The 15,288-nt window shown below is 38.2% G+C and overlaps 1 protein-coding gene across 5 annotated transcripts in view; it reads right to left on the bottom strand.

The window, feature by feature from the left end:
* Nucleotides 1-15,288, bottom strand: part of LOC116393134 (guanine nucleotide exchange factor VAV3-like) — a 42,831-nt gene that overhangs the window by 24,679 nt on the left and 2,864 nt on the right. For 3 of the 5 annotated variants that reach the window (XM_031865169.1, XM_031865171.1, XM_031865174.1), the window contains exons 2-12: nt 13,297-13,413; nt 8,649-8,707; nt 8,113-8,178; nt 7,374-7,491; nt 6,012-6,104; nt 5,565-5,633; nt 5,369-5,472; nt 4,684-4,783; nt 4,136-4,231; nt 1,182-1,250; nt 283-369 (exon numbers count right to left, since the gene is read on the bottom strand). In XM_031865169.1, coding sequence (XP_031721029.1) covers nt 283-369; nt 1,182-1,250; nt 4,136-4,231; nt 4,684-4,783; nt 5,369-5,472; nt 5,565-5,633; nt 6,012-6,104; nt 7,374-7,491; nt 8,113-8,178; nt 8,649-8,707; nt 13,297-13,413 — 978 coding nt within the window. The remainder of the gene's footprint in view (nt 1-282; nt 370-1,181; nt 1,251-4,135; nt 4,232-4,683; nt 4,784-5,368; nt 5,473-5,564; nt 5,634-6,011; nt 6,105-7,373; nt 7,492-8,112; nt 8,179-8,648; nt 8,708-13,296; nt 13,414-15,288) is intronic. The other 2 variants (XM_031865170.1, XM_031865172.1) reach the window with 1 other exon arrangement.

Below are 15,288 nucleotides of genomic sequence, written 5' to 3'. Positions count from 1 at the left end.
ATTAATTGTTTTCCTTAAAATGTCTGAAAATAGTGAAAAATGCCCATTCAAATTCCGCAGAGCCTAATGTGACGTATCGAAATGGCTGTTTTTGTCAGGCCAGGCAGTCTAAAACCTAAAGATAGTTATCATCATAAATTATGAGAAAAGGAACAAATCACACTCAAGAAGCTCGAACCAGGGAATGTTGAATCAAAAAGGAAACCAAAAGACTTCCTGATCATTTGCACCCATAAAAAGTGTACACTAACAGGTGCTGAGAGAAAAAAGATTTGAATTTACCAGGTTTTCGATAGACCTCTGGTACTGGTCGATCTCCCTCAGTGTCTCATTATCTCTCTTCACCTCGTTGACAAACTGAGCCAGGTCCTGGGCAACACAGAAACACACAATATTCTGATCTGTACATTGAAAGGAATAGTTTGTTCATTTTGGGAAAGTACACTGATTTGCTTTCTTGCTGAGAGTTAGATGAGAAGATCAATACCACTCTCATACTTGGCTGGTCATGGTGGAGCCAGGACACCGCTGGCATAAAGACTGTTCAAACCAAAATGTTAAAACGAGTTGCGGTGAATAGTGGACCACATGAAACCCTATTTTTACACTCCATTTGGTACAGATAAAAGAAAATTAAAAAAACAGATATAACGTGTTTATTACGAAGCTGTAGAGGTGCTGGTAGGCAAACTGCTGATGCCATTTCTCCGTTGCCAATCTTAATGCTAAGCTAACCTCAGCAACTGCTGGCTGAGGATTTAACATACAGATATATGTTAATGTCAACTGATGTATGCGTGTGTTGCAGGCAGGGTGTTTTTTTGTGCCTCTGTGAGCTGAGCATGCACGTCATTTAAATATTCTAAGTTTGAATCGAGCATTCAAGGTGTCTAAAGTGACAAATTTTCTGCCTTTTTTGTTTTCTCATCTCAGCTGCCTATCAAACTCTGGTTACCTACAGGACTGGAAAAGTGAAGCACTCACCAGTGTGATGTAGGTTTAATCAATTCACACCCACTTGTAGCAGAAAACCATGAGTGATTCATGACTTCTTCTTTTGTCATCTAATAAAAGTTGATAGTTGAATGGCAGACAGCCTGTTTCCACCAAATCCTCCTGCTATTGGAGACAAGCTGAAATCACAATGATTACAGACCATTTACCTTAAGCACTGCACTTACTTTCATGGCATCGAGAGCAATCTTCAAGTTGCTCTTGTCAGCAGCATCGTGAGTGTGTTTGACTAGTTCCTGTTTGAGGAGGACAAAAAGGAAAGGATAGACCCTGTTCACACACAAAACTCACACTCAAACATATTTAGCACGAGTAGTTGGGTTATTGATTTTAAATGCTACCATGTAGTTTTCATAACAAAACAAGTCATTTTCTTAAATTAATCTTATTCGAGGGCATTAGGGAGATTTTTAGCTGAATGTTGACAAATATGCTTCAATTAATACCATAAAAGATGAAGCTTAAAAGACAGAGACAGATCGTTCAAAAAGCTGTACATCAGAAGAGAGGCACTGGAATGAAACAAAGTTAATTTACTCAAGTATAGTACTTCAGTAAGTATAAATATGAGGTACTTTACCCAAGTATTTACATTTTATGCTACGTCTCAGAGGAAAACAGTGTACCTCTGCCTCACTACATTATTTGACAGCTATACTTACTTTACAAGTAAAGATTTAACTTGCATACGTGTGATCAGTACGTAAAATTGGCTCCACCTCAACCAGCTACAACATGTAAATGCTGCTTACACATTTGTGGATCAGTAGTAATAATAATCCAACCATGCAATATATATATAATAGTGAAACACTTGTGATGTTTTTCAGTTTGGTTTTGCTACTTTTACATTCAAGGAAAGGATCGGAATACTCCTTCACACATATGTCTGTTTTATTAATCAACACATAGCAGTTATTGGTGGCAGTGTAATGTGCACAGAGGCACTGTGAAATCTCCTGGCGATGACTTTGGTGTTATTACCGTCAAAACACCAGTCAAACAGCCAAGAAGACATGAGACGAAATAAACTTATACGAGTCCGGAGTGAGGCATTTCCGCAGCATGCATAATTACATATCACAACGTAATGCTGTGGCGGTTTATTTTTCCTACGTGTGGCACCAGTTCCACCATTTTTTCAGACAGTATATTTGCTTCATTTTGTTTTGTTGGGATTTTTAATTCTAGACAGATGCTTGCTGTTAATGACATGCTGTCAACACTGTAGCAGAGAATGACATCATCAAGACTTGAACAAATTACATCAATATGTATATTATATATGATATCTAAAATTAAAGGTTGAATTGAAGAGATGAATTATTCCTCTACAGTGCTGCTTACATGCTGAGCATTATCCATTCTCACTTCATTTCACCCTTTCTATCTTTTTACCCACTTCCCAAAGTCTCTCCTCAGAAGGTGGCTGAGAACACCAGGATCACCACCATTTACCACAGAGGCCTTCTCCCTCCACAACAATTTAATACAGCTCTCGAGCCCTTGTCCTCAACTGCCCTGCCAGCTATGGTCTGACCTCTGATTCAGACGAACCAGGGGAGACGGTGTCACACAGCTATCAGTAGGTAGTGAAATTGGGGGGATTTTGAAAGGCTGCATGTCTGATTTCTACAGGAAGCAATAGTGCAACCATACTGCAAGACATAGATATAATCATGTTTAGTCAATAAGTCATGTAATGATAATTTCACGTGTAAATGTATTTCACAATCAGGTGACGGACGTCTTCCCTTTTAAAAAGCACTTGTTTGAAGAAAATTCTGTAAGCTGAAATGCATTGAGGCAGATTGAAAGCATTTTACTTTCTTTATTCACTGTACTTTCTTTGAGAGATGTGACATAAGAAGAGTAAATGCAACACCTAAATGACTTGTCTTTCTTTCTCTATTTTTGCACTGAGAATCTGCTGAGAAGTTGTGAAGAGTGGCAAAGTTGTGGAGAATGTCGCCCTCCAGTGGCCACTTCTCTACTGAAAGAAGGACGTCATACGCTTCGAATCAACTGAGAAAAACGTTGACAAAACCTCCCAGAGGTCAATCTCAGAGGAGTACAACTTGAGGTAAAATTAGCATGTATGTGATATCCTTAGAGAAGGCTGCACTTTGAATGCTTCAACAACAGGTACAATTTGGCCAATGTTGATGTTTATTCTTGCCTCAACAACTACTGTTGTGGTGTCCTGGAGTCAGGCATTAAGGCATTAAGGCCCAAATGTTCCAGTGGAGCTGCTAATTAAAAGCATTACATGTAGCAAGTAATAATAAAGTAAAAAAATAGGGTGGACTGCTGAAAACAAGCACTCAAGATTCAGCAAATCCATTAAAAAAGGGTCAATCGGGGGTGTCAGGGCAGTCAGTGGCACATACGTTACCATGAACATATATATTATGAGCAGCTAGTCTGCTCCAGACCAGACTCACTGCTGAAAATCAAATATAAAATAAACTGCAGGACCTAGATATGTAGCTAAAGAGAAAAGCAGGTGATCATTTTAATGCACACTGTAAGCATGTCATGTCATGTCATGTAAGCAGCAAAATTTATTAATCATTGTTATTTATTTATGTATATGTATATATATATATATATATATATATATATATATATATATATATATATACGGTTAGTAAATGTATATTTTTAGGCTACTTACGCGTTCAGACAGTCCACTATTGTCTGCCTGATTTCCTTTTTACGTATTATTTGCGTCTGAAATCCTCCTTTAGTAGCTGTTTCCCATTTTAGCATAAAATCTGTGACTTTGAAGAAAGCTGTGAACGCACATGTATCCGAATAACTCAATTCTGGCTCAACTTGAATCTGGTTTAGCCTAGTCGCACCTCCTCAACCTGGCTTGGCTAACGTGAAAGGTATAAAGCCAGGATGCACTGACTAGACTAGTTCAAGCCTCGCTTTTTATATTTTTTTTATACTGGATTTCTTAATACTGCTTTTGTGAAATAAAACAAATTTCCGTGATTAACACAACTTTATCTAATCAGGGATGACTGATCTCTGAAATAAACTGATTTCCTTTAAACCCTGAGCAGACTCTTAGACACTCTTACTTTAAATTAGTGGAGTCAGACCTCCCTACCTGAAGAAGTAGGTGGTACTTGAGGACTCTCTGCATCGGGACAACCAGCAGGTCCCTCAGAGTAAACTTCCCATTGTTGGCTCTCTTTGAGCACTCCTGCAACAAACACGAGACACATATTTATAACAGCATGAGCGATGATGCATCACTATTCGGATGACTTAGGTGTTACTGGAACGGGTCAACCAAGAGACAAAACAGTGTTCATTGTTGTCATGTGAAATTGGGTATGGAATACGTTTGTATCTTATTCTGTTATAGAGCACACACCAAGCTCAGAGTTTATAAAGACATGACATAACACACATTTTAAACAAATATTTTTTATCTTTTATTCAAAATCGATCACATGAAATCAGCTACTTCAACTAATTTATACTAGCATCGTTTTTCAAGTTTCTTAAAGCTGGATAGAACAAGATACATAATGCAATAAAACATGTCATGTAATGTATGTGTAGTGCACAGAATTAACACTAGGAGCCGCTGGCAAACATGATCTCTGTACAATGGGGTGTGTGTACATGTGCGTTATTCAGGTGTCTCACCTCGAGCTTTAGACGGACATCCTCTTTCTCTTTGCAAATGAAGTCTAACACAGCAATGGCGATCTCCACCTGACTGCAGTATATCCCATAAATGAGCAGTCTACAACGCAGAGGAAAGACAGGGAAGCCATTGATGAGTGGTGATTTGGAGAAAAAGTACAGCCAGTGTGTGTCGAGAGCCAGTGAGCGATACTGTGCTCACTCAAAATTAGAAAGTGTAACTCGTAATATGTCGCAATCATGTTGCTCATGAAAAAGATGGTATCAAGGGATTCTCTGATGAAGAATATGTTGCAAGACAGTCATCTAGATTACATCATGATGTGACTGAGAAGAGAATCACCTTCCTCTAATTTGTATTATTTTGTAGTACTTTCAGTTTGACCCTGAAATTTATAGAGAACTGGAATAGAGAAAACCGCATAAACGTATAACTGACAAAGGGCAAACAGCCGGTGTGCAGCAGGATGGATGCACAACTGAAATTGTCACGTCTGTCGTAGTATTGACAGAAAATTGTAAGAGGAAAGTACAGTGATATAGTGAACCTGTACACGTAAAGCTGTTTACTGAGACATAACTCCACAAAAAGGAAAGTACATTTAGGGAGATGCCACTGCAGTTGCAACTTACATACTTCCCTTGCAACCTAACTATAAATGTAGATGGATGTTTTCATGAATACCTCTCTTTGTAGCTGATGAAAATCTGGTAGAGATTTAAGGCATTTTTGTTTAAGATGGAGTCCTGCACGTCGACCATCAGGTTCTTGTGAACTTTAACCAGGTCCTGCATTAGAGAGAGAAAAAAGACATCAGTACCTGGATATGAACATTTCATTTCCATGTCATGTGACGAGAAGGGAAACTTGTGGGACTTACTGGAATGTTGACAAAAACTTTGTCGATTTCAGCCGCAGAGAAAAATTTCCTGAGAGGGTTCAGGAAATACTGGAGACAGAAACAATTGAACACCTGAATGAAACATAGCAGCGCCTCTCCTCAGATTCTTCCACTAACTGATGTTTCAACTGGAACCGGTGAACCATTTGAAATTGTAATAATAATAATAATAACAGCTGTGGTGCACATATACAGAAACAAATAACAGACATCTCATTAGATAGTCAGACAACAGGGCCATAGCAGTGCAATTTAAGATGAAGATTATAACTGGGACTATCCAGATATGCCCCTTTTTAAAATTACATTTAAAAACGCTTTGTCTAGTATGAATTTAAAACAAAGAAAACCATGTGTCTTTTCATGTAACAACATATGATGCGCTATATGGTGCGCTATAGAACAGTAGGATGTTTACGTATGAACCTTCTCGATGGACTCCAGGGTCTCTGTGTATTTCTCCTCCGTCTGTTTGATCTCTGAGAGACAGCAGCTCCGGACGTCCACCTCTGCCTGCTTCTAGAAAGACGCACACCTTAGAAAATGTTGCCTAAACTTTACTATCTTTCCTTTTGTTTATCTGCAGACACTGGAGAATATGCAGTCAGAATGCTGAAATTAGACATCTGTATTCAGATTACATCACCAAAAGTTCGAAACGCTGCTAAGTTTTTTTTCTTTCTTTTTGTAAAACTCAATACTTATAGACGACAGTATTTTTAAAGCAGCATGCGTCAACTTCCTCCTGTGTGCATCAAACACGGCAATAATCACTCTGAGATCTCCGCTGAGTTCCACTTCTGCAGGTCCAGGCGATAATAATAATTATAATAATAATAGTTTTTAACACAAATCAGGGAATGGGAAGAATTTCCCTCTGGTTTGCATTCCGTCTATTTTTTGTCAAAAAATAGACTTATTGTTGCCTACTTTTGTAAACATGTGTAGCTGGAGCTGTGAATTGGTTGAGTAAGTGTTAACTCGTTACTTCAACATACAGAGTTCACAAAGCACTTTGTGAACTGTTTTTAAAGGTGCTATATAAATAAAGTTATTATTATTATTACACAGGTATAGCAATGATGTCAAATTCTTGCGAGTATTACATATAAACTTTATTATACTTTTAGTTATACTCGTATTTGCAGCTTATTTTAGCAATATTATCCTTTTTTGTAAAAGTTATCATCTCATTTAATTTTGGCTAATCAATCATGGGTGACTATGGAAGACAATAAGATGGTTTATACATTTTAAGTGACATGGTTTTTTACGCTTGTAAAGTCCATAACTGGATTTTTGCTCATGAAGATTAACAGGGAATATACTATGATCATTAAAATCATAAAGAAATAATGTATAGACTGATACAAAAGTAATCCCTTTCAATCATCACTTATGACCTACTAGAAGTGTGTGGAGTTGTCTGTATCTACAGCTGCTTTTGTCACGCCTCTGGGTGTCTAATAGCATATTTTGCTGATCATACATCTGTACCTTCATCAAGTAAAATTTTGAAGTATAATTTTGAATACAGTACTTTTATTTGTAACCGAGTATTTTTTACATTAATGCATTGGTACTTTTACTTCAGTTATGAGTCTCCCTACTTAAAGATATCCTGATGTTGAGTTCAGAAGAGGATTTCATCCACACAACTGTACAAGGTGAGAAGTTGAAGTGTGACATTGTAGGTTATAGTCCCCCTGAAGCGTGTGCCTGTGTGTGTGCGTGTGTGTGTGTGTGTGTGTGTGTGTGTGTGTGTGTGAGTGTGACTCATTGCGGTACCAAGGGTGGATGCTGCTCATTCCTCATGAGGTCTTCATAGATCTCTCCATCTGCGGAGTCTTCTTCCATCCCGTAGACCACTGCATACAAGTCGTCATCATCATCAGGGGCATTCTCACTATCACAGACACACACACATACACACACATTAACAAATAACTTACTGCATTGTGAAAGCTATGGGGCAACAATTTGTGAATAATGGAAACAATATGATATTAAATGCAATGTTAAACCAAAAATACATTTACACAGATATAAACAACAGGCAACACGCTTTCTGTAAAGAGTATATGTGATTACAAATAGTTTTCTCTCATGGGCTGTTCTTTTCATCATATGCATTAACTCATCTTAATCACTGCATGTATTAGATAATGAGAAGCATAATGCACAATTCAAAGAAAACATGCTCTGAATATAACTCAAATGTGACATGAAATTAATACAAATACTGGACCTGTTTTACTCATATTTGATTGCCTTATTTGTCTCTATCTGTCAATCAAATGTGATTGATGTGGGTGGTATGCAAGAACTCAGCAAAAACATGCAGCATTACTCATTCGTTCCCTCTGACAGTTACAGAGAAACGGAGCCAAGCCTTTTACCAAAACATGTGGGTGTCCAGACCCCTGGAGAGCATGGATAATGAGCAGAGCTGGTTCTGCTACAGAGCAAAAGAATCATGTTCTATCAACACCAGTAATGGCCCCGCAGAGAGGGGCCTCATACATACTCAATCAAGTCTTCCAGATTATTGTAAATGTCCTCGTCTTTGAGGCTTTCCTCTGTTGGAAATGGCCTGGGAATGACAGCAAAGCAGAGTGAGGCTCAGTGTTTAACAGAAAAATCAATATGAAGAAAATATTATCAATGAGTTGCTTTGGGCAGGAAACAAAATTGATGCATTCAAATGTTTTCAAATACCCAGAACAGTCTTATATGCTTTTGTACAGCAGAAAAGGACACAAATTGGTAACAACTACTTTGGACAAGTCTTATTGGGGCTACAAACCAAACCTTATTTAGATGGAGATCTGCAACTCGCCCATTATCACATTCAGTGGATGCCGAAAAATTATTATAGATGCCAAAATAACATAAAGAAATACATAGAACATTAAAACAATTCCACAAAATGCAAAAGAAAAGTCACAGGCTTTTAAAGAAACATTGCTGAAAAAAAAAGAAAAAGCTCAAGCACACCGAGGATAACTTTATGAAATGTCAAGTGACTGTTTTTTTTTGTTTTTTTAATATTGGATAACTTACTTGATTACTCCTTGCTGTGCAATTGCTGTGTAGGAGAGCTTGGATAGTGTGTCCATAACCTGGTAAAAAACAAAGGTGTGTTAAAAAATCTTTTTGAATGGCTCAGAGAGATACAGGCACAAAGAGAGAGCAGACAGAGAATGCTATGCTCAACAGGTAGCAACCTTGTTGCATCTCATTTCATCTCTCTACGAATACTATCCGATAAAGGTAGTGACGGTACAGTTTGTGGTAGCTATTGTGTGCGCAACAACATTTATACGGTTGGGCAACAAGCTACCAACAACTCATTCTTTTATCAAAATAACTCGATTAGCAAGAATTCAAGAATTTTCAGAATTTAAAAATGACGCATTTGCCATGGTAGCAGCAAAAATATGTCAGAGCAAATTATAGTGAAAACCAGCAGAACAACACATGAGACTTAATTGAGCACCTTCAAAATCTGACTCCAACGTTATATAACGTTTGTAATGCGTGTACGTAACAGCATAAAATATGGACGTAATCTCCATGACGTCACCCACAGGTATCTGAAGAGCCTCTATGAAGCTCAAAGTGGGTGGCTGCCCTCCGCCCGACGCCATCTTGGCAGTAACAAGTCAACAATGTGCATCATCGATGGAGCTGAGGCCCAGACGGCGAAGCAGAGTTGACAGCTAGCAGTTAGCATCCTGATACAGCACCCCACATGTCACTTAAAGCGGCCGTGCTCTCAATTATGCAGAACTTTAAGCCTTAATTTAATCTAAACGGGCGAGTTATTTAAAAAGTCATCCCGTTTACAGTTGTCATGGAACAGGGATATTAGCTATAGAGACCAAAAACATTTTTTGTGCCAGGCTGTAAACATGTAAAATGCTGTAAAGATGGGCATTTTGTCAAGTGGGGTCTATGGGGATTGACTCTCTTTTGGAGCCAACATCAAGTGGCCTTTGAGGAACAGCAGTTTTTGGCATTTCCGCATTGGCTTCATTTCTCAGCATTGGAGAAACTGGTGTTTGTAGCCTATGTTGTATTATATCCTAATGTGATTTGTTGTCTTTTTCTCTTACAGTACAAGTACAATCTGGTTGGCAAAACTTTATTATTATTATTTATATTGGTTATATAATTTGCATTATTTACATTATTATCATTATATCATTATTATGCCAATAAATAAAATTGAAATGAGACGGAAAGCAGACAGAGAGGCAGGGAAAGACACACATGGTCTGCAGGAAATGGTCATGCTTCCTCATCAACTCATCTTACTATTGTGTGTTTGTATGGTTGTGTGTGGTGGCGGTGGGGTGTTTGTGCATGAGATAGAAGTGAGAAGTCTGATCAGCAGATCTGTACCGGAACAAGGCTACTACATAACTACACCAATAAACCAATATGCTGAAACCTCTACATGCTGCTTCCATAGCCAATATAAAATATTATCAAAATTACAATTACCTTACTTTTGCACACTGAACATATATGTATCCATTTAGATACAAGATCATTACTGACCAAATAAATTAACCACATGCTGGGACATATAGCATTGACAGTGTTTATTGTGTATGTTATGAGTCATTAAAAAGACAAATTTTATAATTTCATAGCTCTATCTCCAAATCATGCCCACACAAACTTAGTCATTTCTTTAGTTGACATGAAGAAGTTCCAAGTAACAATGCTGCAAATGACTCTCTTCTAGTGAAAGGGGTTAACTATAACAGCCTGTCTATCTGCAGTCATCTCCTCTTCCGGTGTGAATGAAGGCTGTGGCTTTGGCTAAACCCAGGTGTGCTTGTGACTTGAAAGATTCATGTTTATAGTATTAGAGACCAGCTTTAAAAAAAAAAAAAAAAGCTCTGCATCTCCACTAGTTTTTCACGATAGTCTGAACTTTTCTGCAATAAAACAAAAAAATCTGCCTTTTAAGTGAGATGATTTCACTTATTTGAAATGTGGTGTTATGTACTTGCGGCCCTAATATTTACTTGTGTATCATTTTTCCACAACTACCTGAAACACAATCTGGTCCTAAAGGTCTCACAAATTACACGATCAATTTGATTTCTGTGGCATTTTTGCAAAAGGAAGAACTTATGTTAGTCTTAAAAACAAGTTGTTCTCACACCTGAAGTGTTTGATGATAGTTAAAAGTGTGGCCTGTTTACAAAGTGCATCTTAAATCCCCAGAGCACCATGAAAGAAATGGAAGTAAAGTAGAAACATCGTGTCATTAATCAAATGTGTATGCCTGATGGTTATGTTTTAGCTAAATTAAAAAAGTAGTACTCACACATATTAACAATAAACTATATGGAAATCTCAAAGGGTCTCATTTCAGCACAAATTGAAGGTGTTTGTTCAATCCGCACAGAAACGGAGCAGTATTTAGTGAGCTTCAGAGGATATTTGGATTTTGTTACTTTCAGACAGCCAGGCTATCTGTTTCCCCCTTTTTTCAGCCTTTAATCTAAACTACGATGATCGCCCCTCGGCCAGTAGTTTCATATTTAATGTACAGGCACGAGAGTGGTATCACTCTTTTCATCTTACACAAAAGAGCTATTAACCGTATTTACCAAAACGTGCATCTCTTTCTTTAAGAAGAAAACAAAAAAACAGCCATTCAACGTAAAATTTCATTCTCTATTCACTTGAATTTAGTAAGCAAACATTTGGCTTTTATGGTCACAGTTGACATGTTGTCTTGAGGAAAGAAATAAAGACATTTCTGGCCTCCAGGCTGCTGCATGCAGTCAGCGTGGCTGTTAGTGTACTACTGTAAGCCAGTAGTAACTTAGCAGAGGAATGTAGGTTAGAGAGCTCTCATTAGATATTCAGTGGACTAATGCTCAGTCTACGGGCAGAGTTGGCACACCTCAACCCGGGTGGATTAGACTGGCTGAGATTTGAGATGTTCTCTTTTGGATGTTTTCTGGAAAATAGGGAAGAGATTGAGGATTTCTTGTTCGGCTGTACAACCCTTCCTGGAGCCGATCCAACCCAATCGCCGAACCTGCAGACACCCGTATTTTTTTAACTAAAAACAAGTTAATGTTGCGACACGATCTTCCCCCTCCGGAAGCTTGATGGACAACTCTTGAACATGACCGAGATTATGCAGCCCAGCTTGTATGTACTGTACATATTTGCAGGCAGCACCTCCCATGCGGGATTATCAGCAGCCAGATTAACTGGAAGCTTCTGTAGAGCACAACACACTGAACTGAAAGAAAAGAGTCTGTGTGGTGAAACTGCACGCAAAGCTAAATATGCAATCCCTCACATTTATAGAGAGCACCAATGACCCCTGTCTATTCTCTGCACTAAATTAAGCATTTTAACCATGTATAATATGCCTGACTAAAGGACTCCTAACCCTTTTGCCTGTATTATTATTATTATTATTTTAGTTTAAATTTGCTAACGTATACCTGGAGTTCTCAAACCACCTGCGATAGTGTATGAATTATTAAAAATAGATGAAATATCTGCGCTGACAAAATAATGACATTTATAAGAAGAAAATATTGTACATGAGGGGTTGTAGTTTACCCAGATTAAGCTTTTTGTAACGATAATAACACATTTACAGACTTAATGTTCTCTATTTTAGATGTAATAAATATAGTGTATCACTGCATAGATCTCTTTTATCAGATGTACTGAATTAATAATATTCAGTACAGATTAATACAAAGAAAATACATTCATACTATATTTCCCCAGAGATAACCCAGAGATGCTCAGGCAACTCATACAGCTCCGAGGCACAGTTATGCACCGAATGCACTGAACCAAGGAAATGAGGCAATAAGGCTGGCTCAGAGTGAGTGCGCTTTCTTCAGTTAAATCAGGCTTCTCTGCTGCGAGAGTCCACTGAGTAGCTAGGAAGAGAGCACTACAAACCCACTGACCTGGTAACACTATTTACACTCACTGAAACCAGCTCCCACAATAATGCGGCAATAAAACGAAGTCGACCGAGCACCTTCAGAAGTGCATCGGAAAGAAATGCAAGACCAGGCGACGGGTGGACACACATTGAAACTCATAGACATGCACACGCCATGCTTCCATTTTCTACAATGTTCAGAAGTAGACTGCAAAGGATGACAGGTCACTTGTTGAAATTATTTGAAGTAAAAAATGTCATTAAATATTTTCAAGATTTTTTTCTCAATGAAAAATACTTTTCTTAACAGTTGTTGTTTTTTATCACGACTGAATAACTGCAGCTGCAGAACCAGGATTTGATGTAATATGATAAGAAATTGTTTCTTTTGATGTATCGGAGTAGTTTTTTCAGACACCATTATGTGATTTATGCAAGAAGAGTTTTGACAATACAATGAGAATTTGCTGGTTTGCAAACTATTACACAATTGTAACAGACGTTTCCTGTTGTTTCTAACTAAAACATCTGAAAAATGTAGAAAAAACGTTAAAATTAACTATTTATTAGGCAGACAGCCAATGTGCTCACTCAAACTCATTTCCCTGTATAAACAACTTGTAAAAGTCAAGTGTTTGTATCCGGAAAAGCTTGAATACTTTCATTCATCATTGCAAGGGAAAGAGAACAGAACAGACCAGAAGAAATATGTGCATTGTTGAAGAATATCACCAGACGTGAAAACACGGATGAGGGTGTTACCTTTCCAAAGTCTCGAACATCAAAGAGGTCGAAGGCTTCAAACAAGTCATTTTTCTTCATCCCAAACACCTCACAGCAAGAAGTCAGGAATGTACGAATGTTCTTCAAGCACAGGAACTGCAAAGGGCAAAAATGTACACATCATTTAGTACGCCTTGTCTCTGTATAGCACTTACTGAAATATGGGCCTTCTTCTATTAGCTAGAATCATCTTAAAATATCCATTAGATCGTTCATAACTCTAGGAATAACTTCTATGGGTCAGTCCCTCCAAACCATGAAAAATGAGTAAAGAAAAAACATATTTTAGTTGTACCTAGCCATGCAGACAGTTTTAGTTGTTACACACTACAATTTTTTTCTTTTTGCTGTTAATGAGAATGTGAGGCACCTGAAACTAATTAAAGAACCAATAAAATCCATGTCTCATGATTTCTCAATGCTCACCGCATTGCAATAATTCTTCCTTAGAAAAAGTCCCTTTAAACTGCTGAACTGTTGATCGCAGTTTAAATGCAGAGTAACAGCGCAATTCTTTCCGGAAAGAGATATTGCTGTTTAATGTCTTAAATATGTTTAATGCCTTCAGCATCACAAATAAGCATAAAACGTACGTGCCTCACTTACGTGCCTCATGTCATTTAAAAGAACCAACCATTCAAGTCTGTTTAACCTTAATAAACCGACATCAACACTATACTGCGGGGTCAGAGAACTTGAAGCTGCCTTATTAAAAGTGAAGGTGAACAACACACAGCGATCTGAAAGCGAAAACATAACGTTTTACAGTGCAAAGATGAAACCACGAAACATGTGCTCTTTCGGTGTCACTTCCTAATAGGATGTGTGTCTCTGTGGGAAGAATGGAGTCAAGGAACAATCATAACGAACTGTGCTTATGGCTATGGGTTCAAGCGAGGGCCAAATGCTGTACAAATGCTTCTGGGAAAAAAAAACACCCAGTAAAGCATTCAAACAGTAAACAACTGCACCGACATAATTTTCCCTTTTGCACATTATTAAGTGATGCCTAAACAAGAGTCCGAGTTGATTCTTGGGACTAGATAGGCTCCTTTTTATCACAGCAGCTCATCGTGGAGACGCCTGTAATCACTCCACCGCCCCCCTGGGGCCCTGTGTGTCTGCAGAGGAAGTGCATGTACATGATGGCTTTGCACCACTCCTGATTACAGTCACAGCCCCCTGGTACATATTCACTTTCTACTTTGAGAATAAACACAGCACCCTTGGCTTTACAGATACACACACACACACAATAAAACTGCAGGTCTTCCCTGACACGGTATGTCTATATAGATTGAAGGGGGGTTAATGTAGGGTTGATTGATGCTGTGTTTAGTTGGGATCTTGATCCTGTTGATTTGATATTGCACTATCAAGCTTTCATTTTGTAACTTAACACATTTATTATCTTGCACTCATATACATTGATGTTTAGCAGAACTGATTTGTCTGATGCGAAAGTCTCACTTGAAAGATTTACTTTGAATATTCCCTTTTTTCCACTTTCTCTAGGAAAGAATGAACAACAAAAGCAGAGATGACATTGAGAGACAAATTATATATATAAGAATATTACTGTCACACTCCATGTTTTGCATTTGCACCCCGGCCAAACATAAGATATAAATAGCACCTCTGGGCACATTTTCACTACAGTACACTGCACTCTCTCCTCTAGTCCATTACCTTGATGCCCTTGTTTCTATTTACAAGATCGTAGGTCAGCAGGGCACAAAGAAAGGGCCATTTAAAATCTGGAGCCCACTGACACACATGCCTTTCTCGAACATATTCAGACGGCCTACAGCCGCAGGCTTTGACTATTCATTGTTTGCCACACTATGCCCTGGTTTTGCTTTTACAAGCAAGAAGATAAAAGAGTGGATGTGCACTGACGGAGCTCATACACAGCAATGTAGTTTATAAGCACGATCAAATACCCTGCTCGGGAACTGGCTGTTATTTATT

This window comes from Anarrhichthys ocellatus, unplaced genomic scaffold (genome assembly GCF_004355925.1).
Source record: "Anarrhichthys ocellatus isolate YVR2014 unplaced genomic scaffold, GSC_Weel_1.0 scaffold32, whole genome shotgun sequence".
NCBI lineage: Eukaryota > Metazoa > Chordata > Actinopteri > Perciformes > Anarhichadidae > Anarrhichthys > Anarrhichthys ocellatus.
The sequence above is the reverse complement of the archived record's forward strand: the minus strand, read 5'-3'. Positions and strand labels throughout refer to the sequence as shown.